Raw genomic sequence first — 15,103 nt, forward strand, 5'->3', positions numbered from 1 at the left:
GAAAAAGTCTGAAATTGAAATTCATCATGAGTCAGATGCTACCTCATGAAAAAATACTTCCCCCCCCCCCCCCCCCCGAGTCCATCCTTGACGATTGATTACTCTGGATGATCCTCATGTCCACGGGATGACCAAGTACTTTGCCTTGTTACGAGTCTCTAGTGACAAAGATGTGATGGCAATCGAAATCAGTTTGTACCAGGGAATCCCCGATCTGATGAACATTTCCGATAACAAAATGGTGCAAATACCGGAACATCATCATACAAAAAATGTCAAAAACGAAAAAAACATAAATAAATAATCCAAGACAGAACACATTCATCAGCAGATGGTAATGTGATTCGGTTTGCTCTGTGCCGGAAACAACTTGTAGCAATAACTCTTGTTCGCAAATAAAATCAACAACGAGCAAGGACACACACACACACACAAAACACACACACACACACACACACGAGGCAGGAGTGGAGGATAGATGTGTGCATGTCAGTATTGCGCAAAGCAGCTTTCATAAATGAGTGAGCACAGAGGGAAACATTTACTTAGTCAAAGACGGGAAAGGAGGGAGGCCAGCTGTGCCATGATCCATCACAGGTCTGCATGTGAGACTCCACAGGTTGACCTAATCTGGAGGTTGCCTCAGACCTACAAACTGAGCGAGAGCAAGTCGGACTGGGAGGGGGGGGGACAGAAACAACGTCCATATGTGAGAGTTGAAGGATGTGGAGAAATGAACTGAACTGGCTGCTAAACGTGCGCTGAGCTTCCAAGCTCATGGGAGAAGGTTGGGCTGGTTGTGCGTAGCCAAAGTTCTCAGTCCTCTCCAGTTAACGTAAAGTCACACTAGATGCAGAAACAGGAACCAAGAATAGCTCAGTGACGTCTACACATGTTTCTTTCTCTGTAAAGAGTCAAGGCACATACTTCCAGGGCTTAATCACTGATGACGCACTGGCCTTTGAAAGACTTCGCATGTTTCTGGCCCTGATTAACTTCTGCTAGAAGAACTAGGACGGAGGAGTGGATCTTCAAAACAGTTCTAATTCACACTTACGTGATGTAGAATTTATGGACTAGTTCATGTACCCACGAAATATTAACTGCTTTCACTTTGCCCTCATCTCCTCGGGGGTTTTGTGCGTGATTTTATAGGCTCACAAGTGAATGTCTTTTCATCCACACTTAATCCCCCCAAAACACACATGTCGTGATTTTTCATGGTGGACATCAGACCTCTTACGTTGGCAAAGATTAACATTCATCTAAGAGCAATGACGACTAAAAGCTTCCAGGCGGTGGACGCTGCGATACATCCTTAAATATATACACTGCAGCCTCAAAATGAAAGGAAATTGAAGTGTAGCAGAGCCAATTCGCAACATCGCTGGGCTGATGAGTAGAGGCATGGCACCATCTAGAGGACACGTGAGGAATTTCACTTCATGAATTTTAATCCCCCTACAAAAACAATGTTTTGGGTTTTTTTCCCCAAGTCTATTAAATGATAAAGTTAATCCATTGCATTGCAATACCCTGATTCTACCTGAACATTCAATTACACAATTAAGTAGAATATAAAATATAAAAATCTAAAACTCAACAAATGCAAAGTTAAATGTTTTTGTTCATAAGCAGCACAACAAAAAGGATTAGCAGTGTTTGCCTTTTCTTCTGCTCTACCTAAAAGTAAAAGTTAACAACCAACTTTTGAATGTATGTCTCTAGAATTCCTTCATGAAGGAGAAATGTGAGAACCAGTTGAGGTGTGCAGCACATCTTTGAATACTTAGACAGCAGGTCCACTGCCAGCCACCGGCACCACCATGTATCTAGTGGCCCAGGGAGTGGATCTTCTCAGTGTCTGGCGATTTCACTCTCACATCATAGTGCATATAAGAAAGATGTCAGATCAAGGGGGACATAAAAAAACGGAAATCAACATCAACAGTTTGCTTCTCACAGTGAGATGCTAATACATCCTCTGATTTAGATACTGCCATTAATCACTAAATGTAGACAGAGGACTGGACGTATTAACACCACCTTGGATCACCCCAGTGGGTTTGTCGCTTCCCTCATCATTGTTGTTGAACAGCCAGTGAAGCAACAGCAGGGGGCGCCATTACCCTTTCAATCAGCAGCCGACTCGAGCGAGGCACATTCCTGCCCTCCCTGCCTATGACAATGACGGGGGCAGGGGGTGGGGTGGCAGCATGACACCGCGAGGACAGGCGGAACTAGTCCAGGTGGGTGCATCATCATCATCATCATCATCATCTGTCACTGGGTGTTTATTGGCTCAACGACTCAAAGCTGAGCTACGTTTCAAATTGTTGATACAATTCAACGCATGTGTCTGCCATGCAAGATGTCCGAACAGATCCTGGTAAGAAGGCATCAGGCTGTTGGTTCAGGGTTTATTTTTAAACCCGTGATTATTCATTAAGGGAGAAAGGGGCACTTCACGGTTAACTATAACCGGAGTCAATATGACCACATTATAGACAACAATACACTGGGTGCTTGTTTTAAATCATTAAGAGGCATATTTTTCATTCACGCAGTACCTTAACGTCTCTTTTAATTGCTTGTGCTCAACGAGGTGCAAAGTCAATTCTGCACGGGCGTCAGATATAGCAACTGGGGCATCATCTGTGCCACCTCCATTTTCATAATTAGGAGTCCCAGAGCGAGATTTAACAGTAACTGCCGCGGAGAGTCAAAGTGTCTTGATGTACCGACTGACACACTTCGGAGCTCTCACTGTCTTTGAACAGGAATACATGACACATATTTCACTGCGGCATCTGAAACAGAGCTGTGCAACGAGAACATCATCAGACGTCATTACGTGAAAATGACCTGCCGGAAAACAGGAAAGACTGTGCAAATGTGTTTTTCTTTTGAAATAACAAAATTGTTTTTCACTTGTTCAACGCGAACATTTATTCACTAATAGTTTCCACAGGGGGCAAGAACATGGTGTCCTCTGGGATTTTGTGCAAGAAAGATGGGAGGCCTAGCGAGTTGTGGAACCTCATCATCAAAGATGGGAAAACTCAGCTGAATTAACTCTAGAGACAAGGATCGACATGGATGGATCGCAGATGAGAGAACAAAACCATTGTGTTAGTATTTACTTGCAATATGCTCTTTCACCACTAAACCCATGCAGCAGCTTTTTCAATATTAAACACTGAACCTTTAGAATACAAGCAGGACGGCTCCTGGGCCTTGTAAATATTTCTCAAAAGTTAACACAAACATAAGGACACTTTTAGTTGCAACAAATTAGTTTGTATTTTGTTATATTGTATTCGTTATATTGTTGTGTGGACAGAAGAACATAGAACATAGAAATGAAAAAAAAATGTAATTGGCTGAGAAATTTACACAAATCAACTGATGTTAAAAACACTTACAGTTAGGTTTCAGCTGATGGGGCATCAACAAACGATAAAAGCAATGAAATATACCAACAAAGAACGAATAGTGAAATGAATCTGAGCTCATTTGAAAGCAGTTGTTCAGGGACTTGACGAGGATTCCTCAGAGATCTGCTTTCAGAGTGTTCAGACCCAGTTGGTTTTGGGGCCGTCAGCGGGTCCTTCTGGCGGTAAAAAGGGAAAGAGGCCCTCTGGTTGGGATTAATGAGAGCATCTGCAGCCTGCTCATGTATTACAATGTCTCGATGATAAGCACATTACTATATGTGCCTGAGGCCATATACTCAGTGTGAAAATGCATCCTTTCCACTGCATGGGGACAATGGCTATTGTGGAGCAGAAAGACGTTTCATGGCGTCTCGACAGAAGCCCATGGGGAGAGGTTTCACATTCACAGCGGGTGCAGCTGAGTCCGTCTGTCTCTCTGAACGGAAGGCGCACTAGATGCCTTTTCAACGTATCAACGTGTTCCTGACAATCGTCTGTATCATCTAAACCCATACCATGAGTAACGCTCATACAAAGGTGCTAGAACCTGCACCGTCTCTTACTGCCCTATTAGAAGACCCGAACTTCACGAAATCTCAATCGCTCAACTTTCACCTCTTGCAAATTCACAGCTCAGAGCGAGACCTTTAAATCTGGCCCATTTATGAAATCTGGCATGTTTCATTTGCAAGACTATTGCAATGATGCGCGCTGCTTGGAAGGATGTCGTAAAAAGAAAAAATAAATAGCCAAAGGTTACTGGTCTGGTACACAAAGGCTGAAAAACCAATACATCTCTAAGGGGAAGTTGTTCTTTGTATTTTCCCAGAGAACCGCGGCTACATTCCAGCACAAAACGTCCTTGACAAAACAAATCACTACTGACTGGCAGCAAAGTTTTTTCGGAAACAGTGCTGGGGAGTGGGTGGTGACCCTTGGCAGTCTCTTAATCATCGTCCCACCAGGTCTATTGCTTATTCTGAAGTATGAGATATTCATAGCTCAGGATGGGGCAATGGCTGCTCCCATCCTGCTTTTCAAAAGGAACGGAAGCCGGCTGAAAACATATGCCGTTCTCATGCTTTGACAAGAATGCTTTATTTACCTCACAAAATTGTTTTCTGTGACACAACAGGCACGGCAATCCAAATAACTCCCGGGGATTTAGGAGAACCGCAGGCTTAACAATAACAACAGCATCTGGGCCAAAGAAGATTTGTGACATGATTATCATTGTTCTTATTTTAAAATCAAGAATTTTTAATCAGACGCCGCTGTTCCTGCCCGACATGGTGCTGGATGAGTCGGAGAAAAATATGCAGAAATTCGCTAAAAGGGCCACATTATGAAAAACTTTCATTGTCTGCCAACTAACACACCAAGCACAAAAAAAATACATGATGGTGCAGGTAAGGGAGGAGGTAAAAGAGCCAGAGCAGCCTCTTTGGGCCGAGTGAGAGAAACACTTGTTTTGTAAGGCCTGTACTGCTTTTTTCTGAGCAAACAAACCTTCTTTTAATGTTGGAAGAGGACCGTCAAAATATATGTGTACAATCTTGAAATGGCCCCTTTAAGAAACAATGCGGTTATTTCATAAACTGTGGTTTCTGAATGATTGACCTGAGTAAAAGCAAAAAGTCTTTGAGACGGGAGGAGAGGCTCTTTTTGGTCTTTCAACTCCCTCAAAACACAGAAGGAGGAAACAAAGTTGTTCTCAGTAAAGTAGATCAGGTCAAATCTGCAGGGACACGGAACGACTGATTTAATCAAAGGCACCGAAGCTCATCTTGCACTTCTTACCCTGAACATTTCTACAGTTTACTTCAGAGGGCCGTTCCCTGCTATTGTTCCACCTGGACACATCCGGTTCGGACCCGGGTTAAATTAATTAGGAATGTCTTTGCTTTGTCATTTGATTCACCCATCTGAGACGTTTCTGCTGAGCGGGAGAAACACCTTGTTAGTGATTAACAGTCGATGAGATACACAGCAGTAGAAGAAAAGGATCCCCAACCTGCCCGGAGACTTTGACACACACCGTCAGACATTACTGTGAAAGTTCTGCTCTGTTTCAAAAGTTGTGGCTACATGGGACAGACGCAAACAAAAATGTATTCTTCTTATGTTGAAACATCCAGCTTTAACCCGGACGGAACAGTGCACGTGAGCGTGTGTGGGGCTGTGAATGACCGTACTAACAGAAAATGCATTTGAAGACATAACACTGGTTCTTGATGCAATATGTCACAGAGGCAAAACAGCTGGAAAACTGCCATCAGTACAGGCAGACTGCGTAGAAAGGACTGAACACAGCTGATGGCGCTCTTGAGCCGTGTTCAGACTGCCAGCCAAAATCCAATTTTTAGCCCATCCAGATCTGTCAATAATGTGTTACCAGTCTGAACAGCGCCAGATCCCATTTGGACACTTGTTAAACAGTGTGGACAGTCAGCCCTAAAAATTGGATTTGAGAAGGAGTCTGGTTTGAATCAGCTTCACCTGCGGTCTGAACGCAGCCTTGGTGTGCTACCGCTCGGTGTCACTTCCTGCGCACCTCTTGACCAACCCATATTACGACTCACATGTGTCAACATGGAATGCACCAACAGTCTCTCGGTGTTTGCAGTATGTGTGACCGAGCTCGCCACAGACGTGACTGTGATGTGATTTTCATGCTTCTGTCTGGAGTTCACCTGGGCAAATAGGCAATAGGGGGGACACTGTTGATACCAGAAAGGCTAGAATTCGGATGTCCGTCCCTTTGGTGAATTTAAATTCAACCTTTGTCCAGATAGAGACAACTTGCAGAAGAAATTATTCCTATTATTGTTTTTTGGTTGTTTTGTTTTTTTTAAATTGTCGCAAATACCAGTTGAGTAACAATCAAGCTTCCTCAACACAACAGTGACCACAGTGGTCCTGGGCCTCACGTCCAACCCAGGGGCGGCTATCACAACTTTTGAGTTATGCATAGGCAAAGACAGCGTGGCAAGTCACAGCTGATGATAACAGATAAGCATTTGTCAACAACAGGAAAAGGGTTAAACCCAGTGCAGCAACACAGCACCGACCGTGGAAACATCCACAAAAGACTCACTCGGGTGCCGAAAGCCTCCACTAACATACCATCAACCTGACCACCCAATGTCAGCTAAATACAGCCGGGTAATTTCCTTCCAGCTTTATCCAAACAGTCCAGTCTTCCAGCTGCTGAGCTGTTGTACAATTTAGATATTTCTCCTTTTGTCTAAAGAATTGTGGACATTTTAGCTTCATCACCTGGAGGCACAGCAGTCTTTTGGAGTAAATGATGGGTCACAGCCAGGCCAGAGATACAGCGTCTTTTCTCTCCATTAAGAAGACATGATGAGGTTGCAGTGAAACGGCTAGTACGAACACCCGCTTCCTTGATGGCAGACACACCTCAAAAACACTGGTCCAAAAGCTGCAGATTTGGTTGATGCCAACCAAAGGTCACCACGCTTAGGGGTGCCGCTGACAACGAGAACTTTTTCAAAAATCAAGCTGAGGTCCTGGCGCGACATCTCAATCAGTTGCTCCAGTCTGATGGGCATTTCTACACGAAAAGCACTGGGGAATATGACTGGCGATAAATATGGACTTTGTCCATTTCTGCGTCTTTTAACACCCACAGTGTGAGTGGGTGAGAACATTCAAAGTGGGAAAAGTGGAGTCAAAGGCTTTAAAAAAATAAGGTATACTAAAATGTACCAAGAAATGACTCGATGAAATTGGAATTGAGGACATAAATAGAGTTACTAAGAAATGAGAGAAGCATTTTGATTTCCCCAGTGGTAAAAGCATCCCCTCTAGTGAAGGCATTTCCAAATACGGTAGGTTTTTTAATTGCAATCCTGATTTAAAAAAAAATAATAATAATGTACATTTTGGGCATTTAATAAATTATATAACTCCACAAAATGAGACGTAGGTGTCTAATTTTGTCCCACTGATACTGAGGTGACTCAGCTGAGGTTTGATTTGTTATTCCTGCAAGGCACTAAAAATTCATGTCCTCCTCCGTTGACTCCAGTCTTTACTCATATCGATCCTCATCCTAAGCACTCCCTTATCCCACAGTGCATCTCAGTGAGAGGCTGAAAACTAGCCAGTCTTCTTTCATGCCCGAGTGCACTGAGTGCACCGTTTGAAATTAGTTTGAGGAGGACCTCATAATGTCTATTCTTCAGTTTCAGTTCAAATGGCCTAAATTAATTTTTAGAAACAATAAACATTTAGGATTCCTGATAGTTTCCAAGTTTAATGGTCCATTTTCAACACTGTTTCACAATTTGTGTTTGCTTATATTTTTTTTTATCCAGAACAATTCTTTGAGATGGACATTCACAATTTCAGGCCGAGACGTAAATATTCTGGGATCACATCAATAAAAACAAAGGTAAAAATAAGCTTGCCAAATGGATGACGGTAAGTAACATTTTCTTCTGTCAATTACGCATTTCAAACTTTTGAAGGAAATAGACTTAAATTCACCTTTTTTCATTTTCGATACACTTTGAAAAGATTCATCTATCTTTAGGATGGAAGTCAGGCAAGAGTAAACAGCTTGGGCACAATTCACCTACAAGCTTCTTTATTTTATTTACCACTCCTGTGCCAGATAGATCCTAAACACTATTGCCACGGCTTACTCTTGGCCTGTAGTGTAGCAGTGAACAGGCCTTCTGTCTCAGACTCTTCCTTTATGAGAAGACTCTCTGTTATTGTTTCTTAAGAAAGCTTCACGAGCTGGTCAGGGAATAACCAGGAGCCTGGCAATGCACAACATGACTCATCACACCTGGTTACTAGACAACTATTTGCAAGACATTTAATGTAGGCACTTAAATTGAGTTCTACAAGCAATAATGAGTATTACGGGGGGGGTTTCTAACTCAGAATGATCACATTGCTAAGTGTGAACACTGAACAGTGGGTGTATATTAAACAACAGTGTACCTGACACACTTAAGTGTAACAAAAAATGGATTTTTAAGTTCTCTCAACACAGTAACGTCACGTGTGCAGCACTTGCTCGGGTAGCAACGCATCACATTCATGGATCCATTCATAAACACACTGGATTAACACTGCTTGAAGTACAACCATTGACCACTCCGGTTGCTAGGAGCTACGGAGGGGGGCGGGGGGGACAAAAGGGCCACAATCTATCTCTGTATCCTATTGTCGGAGAAACTGCCATGAGTGAAAGACCGATTCTTCCTCGTATGCTTCATTTGCATCTCTGTCCTCATGTCCACGTATACATTTTGTGCATGGTTAACACCAACTAGTAGAAATCAGAGTATACTGTACGGGCAGTACACATGCAAGGACCAAGAAACAGTGTGGAAGCAGCAGCAGCAGCAGCAGCTGTCGCTTGGTCAATAATTGCCACAAAACACAAACAGCAGAGCTCGAACGGTGGTGAAGCTAACAGTGTTAACACCAGCAAACGTTTCAAACACAATCGCCGCTGTGGTCTCAGAAAAACGAGAGCAGCCCCACAAGTATTCTCTTACCGTGTACAGCCCAATCCTGCACAAGGCAAGGGAGAGCTGCATGTGCTCCGACATCGTGTTCGGCAACAAGCGTAACTCCCGGCAACAAACAAGCCGAGCCCTCTGGAGTAAGTGAACAGACAGTGGAGTATCAGGTCAACAACACGGGTCCAGCCCATCTCCGTCTCGCTGTCAGCTGACCCCGAGCCGCGTCTTGTAAGCCTGTGAGCTTTTCACGGGGGTTTTGCTAAGACCGTAGATGAGCGTGATTTAAGGTCATCTCTTGTTTATCCCCTTATACTCATTCAGGGTGGGGAAAAAAAACAGAAAGGAAGCAACAAAAAAATACACAGGGATCAACGAGGATGAGCAGACAGACACAAACCTGAGATTAGTTTGTAAGAGGTTGTCTCTCCTCAGAGATTAAGGGCTCTCTTACTACTGGGGATCCAAAATAAGACTACAAATTGGATTAGTCACCATCACCAACCCACACTGCCCGCACTGTACCGCCGGCTTTATGAAGTGTGACAATCACTGCTTTTTATGCATGGAAGAGGCTGAGGGTTGCGGACCACTGGGGCTTTGGCGCAGTCACCGGGATTTCAATACCTGTTGTGGACTCCTTTGTCGGATGCCCGTCCGCTCTGGGATGAACTGTGAGTCACGTCGAAATAGCTCGTTTAGCCTAGCTCGGCTCTCCGCCGCCAACTGCCAATGTGCTGCAGGCCTGCCCACTACGGGTCAGGCGATTCTAATGTCAACCTGACAATTATTAAATAACAGAGAGCGCTGTGACTAATTCTCAACGGCGAAACAATTGATGGATGCGGGCAGCAGGCACCACTTTTGGGGGATTGCAGCGATTTAGTGTAATGACAGAGAGGCACAAAGAACATCGCTCTCATCGCAGTCTTAATCAGCCGGACTTGGCATTTTACAGACCGCAACTTGGGTCAAATCTCATCCGTGATCCGACACGTGGTCGATACTCACAGTGCATTTTCTATTGCAAAGTGACTCCTTACATAACAGGTGAAGAATGTAAAAGATTATTTCAACAATTCCCAGAAGTCAGAAAGTTATGCTTTGGTTAAAAAAATGAAATAAAATAAAAAGACTCCTATTAAACATCTACTTAGTAAACTGTAACCTTAACATAATCAAAAAGTAGAAACATAATCAAAATGCGAACTCAGCTACAACCCAAAATAACTACTCTGGAAACACGACAAAGGTTTTTACCATGTAGACACAAACCGTAACGAGTACATGCTGCCAGCACGTTAAAATCTACAATGTCAGCTTTTTTAATGAGTGAAGGAATGACACTCAAGTTGACTTGGGCAATATTTTGCAAGACTATCAGCACAGGCATTTGCACAAAAGAAAAGCAAGTTCCCCTAGGAAAAAAGGTGCTAAAAATTCTTTGATTTTTTTTTTTCCAGCATGCCAGCGCCAGCTAGGTGTGGAGCTCACGGTCAGTTAGAGGGCAAATCTGGGAGGGACAAAATAACAGGAGCATTGTTGTAAAGGTGATTCAGCTGCACGCTGCCAGAAACCCCCCCGTCACTTCTCTTTCCGGCGTTCCCAACCTTCTACAGCATGCTGTGTGCCCTTGGATACCACATCCATTCTACATAACACACTTTGGCAACTTAGACCCGCAGCAGGCTCGTGTTCAAACCCCTGGCCACTTGGTGGCAGTGTTGCCGGCCCAATGTCAGGAAACTGAACTGAGAGAAAAAAGGGTGACACGGCAGAGCGAGACACTGAAGTACAATCATATATATTTTGATACATATGCTGTTAAATGACATTGCCAGTCATTGACACTCAGCATTAGGTGATCACAGTGAAATAAAATCAAAATCAGATTTTACTCTGGCCAACTGGGTCATTCAAACCTAAAGTTACCTTGTGATACTGAACAGACTAAAGTGAGTTTGTGGCTTTTACTGTTCAGTAGTTCATGGCTATGTTAAGATTAGGCTTCATCCAAGATTACACAATCATCGCACTTCACCTTCTGTTCAGGGAGCTTAGTTTGTTGTATATAACAAAGGCCTTTTTGGCCAGTGTTGGAAACGCAACACTTCTGAGATTGTTGGTTGCGCAGGCTGTCTAACTACACATTATACTGTGTTACAGCATGCAGTGTTCTGCAATAAGAAACAACTAACATGTAATTCAAGACACTTTTAGTCTCCCAGTCTCAACTAAAAACTTTGTAAATATTTGTTCTGTCTGCTGGTGGACATATTTTTCCAGTAACAAAGTTCACAATAGCGGTAAGAATCCGACCATGACATTATGAAAAGGGCCCAAATAAATTTCTTTTTTTTTTTTTTAATGCTGTCAAAGAGCCCAAAAGGAAAAGAAAATTGCAGGTAGTGTGGGTAATTCCTTGACTCTATAAACAGGTGCTGGGCCACTCTCCTGACTTAACTATTAATAGTAGTAACAGCTGAAAAACTGGTGTCTGGGCTTACAAACTAAACTCAAGAGACCAAAAGTTAAATGAAATCCTTTTAATGATTATAGATTGGAAAAGTGTTTTCAACAAAAGAAATAGGTTGGGTATATTAATGAATTGATTGTAGACAAAAACATAAAAAAATATATATATATATATACATATATATATATATTAAATATAGTATACAACAGAAATGAAGAGTCGGGAAAAAAAATAATCTGATACAAGAAAAGCAGCTTCTGCTCAAGATGTTCTTAAATAAAAAGAAATTGAGCGGGAGAGAGGTTGAGCGGGACGACCGGAGATGCGCTGAGGTCTATTCTCAGAGGAAGCTCTTTCAGTTAACGGTGACAGCCATCATTACCATATGGCCTGAGGCCATTTCTCAAGGGTGGCTGTCACTGAGTCTTTCTCATGAGCGAAAATTCCACTTGGACGCAGCATACTGCTTGTCACCTGACTTATCCCTATAGGGTCTGGAGTGGACCACAGGGCCGCCATTGAATGTCACACACCAGATGAAATATGCGCTTTTGTGCAACGCGATTTATTTGTCACGCTGATGTTTTTTTAACCTGGGGCTGCAAAAATAATGGCAGTGGATGGATATCACAGGCTTGTGCCTTCAATCGCAATTACATCCATGCAGTGCAAAAAGGCCTTGGCAATACTACAACGAAAAAAGAAGACAAAGAGTGCAGTGGTGTGTTATAAATATGTCTTTTCAAGTAAAAGCATCAGTGCTATATGTGCTATAGGGTACCTCTAATCATTCCAGAAGCCACTGGAGCACACTATTCATCATCCGGTTTTTAATCTGGTATTATTAATTATTACTAGTAGTGCTAAGAGTAGTAGTAGTAGTAGTAAATAATAATATTGAATTAAAAACACAGGATGGAGACGCATTCAGTAATGAGAACTGCAAGTAGAGTAGGGAGAACTTAAAAGGGGTTTGGGCAGGAAATAGTGCGCAAAATAATCAATGGTGGGAGTTTTTATATGGTGAGCGCAGCATAAATAATTCTTCATATTTGGGGCTTTGCAATCCAACCTTTGACAAATGATTGTGTTTCCAAAGAGTAAACATTAAGTTTGAGCAAATAAACCAAAACTGGACAAAAGGTGGATCTTAGTTGCAGCTTGTTATTATCGTATTATGTCCTGCTCAACGAACATGTGTTATTGTCAATGAACTGGTCACACTGTAACAGTAAGAAATATATCACTCTGTCAATGCTTGAGTTTTAACTCGCTTTTCTACACCAACTTTGCAGGAGCACAGTCTTTTATTAATCCTCAGCCGTCTACAGCCGTAAGCCAAACCACAGTTATTACAAGGCAGTATGCAATCATTGTGGGGTCCCATCCTTATTTATTCATAATACACCCACAGGTAATAGCTAATTTGAAGCACATGTATTGTATGAAAAGGAGCGCTGCAGTTTGAAAATGTTTCAGTTACGAGCCCTCGCTAGTTTCCAGGGGAGGAAGGGACAGAGTTCTGGCCTGGGTTTTGTGCCAGGTCCCCAGCGTTTCACAGCAGGAGAGGAGGCCCTGCGTCTGTTGAGTCCCTGACCTTCGAGGACAGCCCAGCACTTTGGTCCAGCAGTGCACAGAGTTACAGCTGTGCCTTCTGCAAGAACACTGTTTGTCATGGAATTTTTTTTTTTTTTTTTTTTTGAAGATCTTCACAAAAACAAGTGTTTCACCTCAAGTATGCACACCATGATTACACTTGACCAAACTGAAATGCGTAAAGTTAGAAGCAGCTTGTCAGGAGGTAAACAAATGATCTCAGGGTGAAACCAAATTTTGTTCAAGAACAAGAATGCTGTTGTTTTCTATTTACCTTTGTTTCTTTAAAAGGATTTATGTCTCTCGCAAAAGAACTTCTCTGTCCCAAGTAAGGGGCCGTTAATGGGCTGTGTGCTAATCTGTAAACTTGAAGACAGCATTCCTGCGGCACATTTCTGGACTTTGTAATCATGCGTAATGTTCCAGTGGAGCAGAAGTTCAAAGTTCCTTTCGGGACCCGCATCTTGACATTACTCTCACGACAGTTTGACTCAATCAAGGCCTTTAGATTTAAAGGTAGACCCGCTATGAGGCGTCTTGAGAGGCCCACTGCGATAACACTGGGGCAGGCCAGTGTGTGTTTCGCTTTTGACACCGTCACCATGTGGGGACAGCACAAGTACCTGTGTCCCATTTCATCTCTAACTTTCCCACAGAAAGCTGTTGATTACAACTTCCTCTCTATTGTTGCGCCCGTCCCATTCCTGCAATGTGGGCAGAGACCCAGAAAAACTTATTCTTTCACACTTTGGAGGAAAGACTTTGCATACACACAGGATACCTGGCACGCCGAGACTGTGCAGTCAGTGTTTTACTTCCATCTACTCAACAACCTTCCTACTGATCACAATGGGGTGCTTTAACTGCGAGCAGCAAAAGCGTGAGCTTTCACTGAATATGGAACATAACACCGCCGAATGGGGGGGTGTATCTGGTTGGCTAGTTACCGTGTTTCATATGCAAACACGTCGTAGTCTGGGTCAACCAGTTATTCACTCCAGCAGCTGAGCTACAGGCAGACAGTTGACACATTTAGCATGAAACAACAACAAGGACCACAGCTGCACAGAATTGTTGAGAGGCGCACACCTGAGAGGGACAACAGCTCCTCATGAGCCCAACAGGCAAAAGAAGAAGAAGAAGAAGAAGAAGAAGAAGAAGAAGAAGAAGAAGAAGAAGAAGAAGAAACTGGAGCGAGTCGAGGAGTGTAACAGACAGCAGCCACACCAATTGGGTTGTTTTACTCACCAGATAATCCATGTACTAGCACCGAGCAGCCACAGCAGCACGAACTGTGTAGTAGCACAAATCCCGTTTTAAATGTTTTTGGCTTCGGCGAGTCCGAAACGTAACGCTTCTGACCCGCACGACGCTTCGTATTCCCCGCCTTTCGACTGCCACGGCGGAATAAAAAAGCCCCAACCTTTTGGTGGCTTTTGAAAAACGCAGCTTTCTCGCTCGCCGCTAGCACTTTGGAGCCCCCGGCGGCAACCAGCTCCGTTTGTTTACGGCCCGACGACGCTCGCCCCGCTCCGTGTGCTGCCTGCGAGTACACGGCACCTCTTCCGCCGGCTGACTTCCAGCCTTTTTAGCAGAGAGAAATTACCAGTGCAGTGTTTGGTTGAGGAAACTAGCGATGCCTACAACACTACGTCAGGCACGTCGCGCTGCTCGGCGTACGTAAGAGAGGTCACGTGACCAAACACATGCAGCTCGTCAATGCGCGTTCGGGAAAACTCTCCTGTGTGTGCAGCAAGCAAAACTGTCGAAGCAGAGGCGTGTTTTGGGGTGTAATGTTATGTTGTTTTCAGGATGATATTTTGTTTTTATTAGCTCTCTGTGTTATTCTTATTAGGAGGAAATTATACACATATACATATATTTTACTTGTACGTTTTCATGTATAAACAGGTATACAAATGAGCACAAATGGACTCAAAAGCGGAATAAGAAACACACGAACCTCCCCCAAAACGAGAAAAAAAAAAAAATCTGCCAAGACTTGGTTATTAACAGTGCAATCAGCACCAGACGAAGGTTTTTTTTATGATTATATAATTTACTCACCAAAATGTAATCCAAATTAA

At 43.2% G+C, this 15,103-nt stretch overlaps 1 protein-coding gene across 2 annotated transcripts in view; it reads right to left on the bottom strand.

The window, feature by feature from the left end:
• The window catches only part of arl15a (ADP-ribosylation factor-like 15a), a 75,398-nt gene extending 60,715 nt beyond the window's left edge, over window positions 1–14,683 (bottom strand). Inside the window, exon 1 of one of the 2 annotated variants that reach the window (XM_076033345.1) lies at window positions 14,265–14,683. In XM_076033345.1, coding sequence (XP_075889460.1) covers window positions 14,265–14,276 — 12 coding nt within the window. In that variant the 5' untranslated portion in view covers window positions 14,277–14,683. Of the gene's footprint in view, window positions 1–8,980; window positions 9,097–14,264 lie in introns of those variants that run through there. The other variant, XM_076033344.1, reaches the window with a different exon arrangement.
• Between the last annotated feature and the right edge of the window lie 420 nt (window positions 14,684–15,103).

This window comes from Nelusetta ayraudi, unplaced genomic scaffold (genome assembly GCF_046127955.1).
Source record: "Nelusetta ayraudi isolate G7.1 ecotype Tasmania unplaced genomic scaffold, CSIRO-AGI_Nayr_v1 ptg000041l, whole genome shotgun sequence".
Lineage (NCBI taxonomy): Eukaryota > Metazoa > Chordata > Actinopteri > Tetraodontiformes > Monacanthidae > Nelusetta > Nelusetta ayraudi.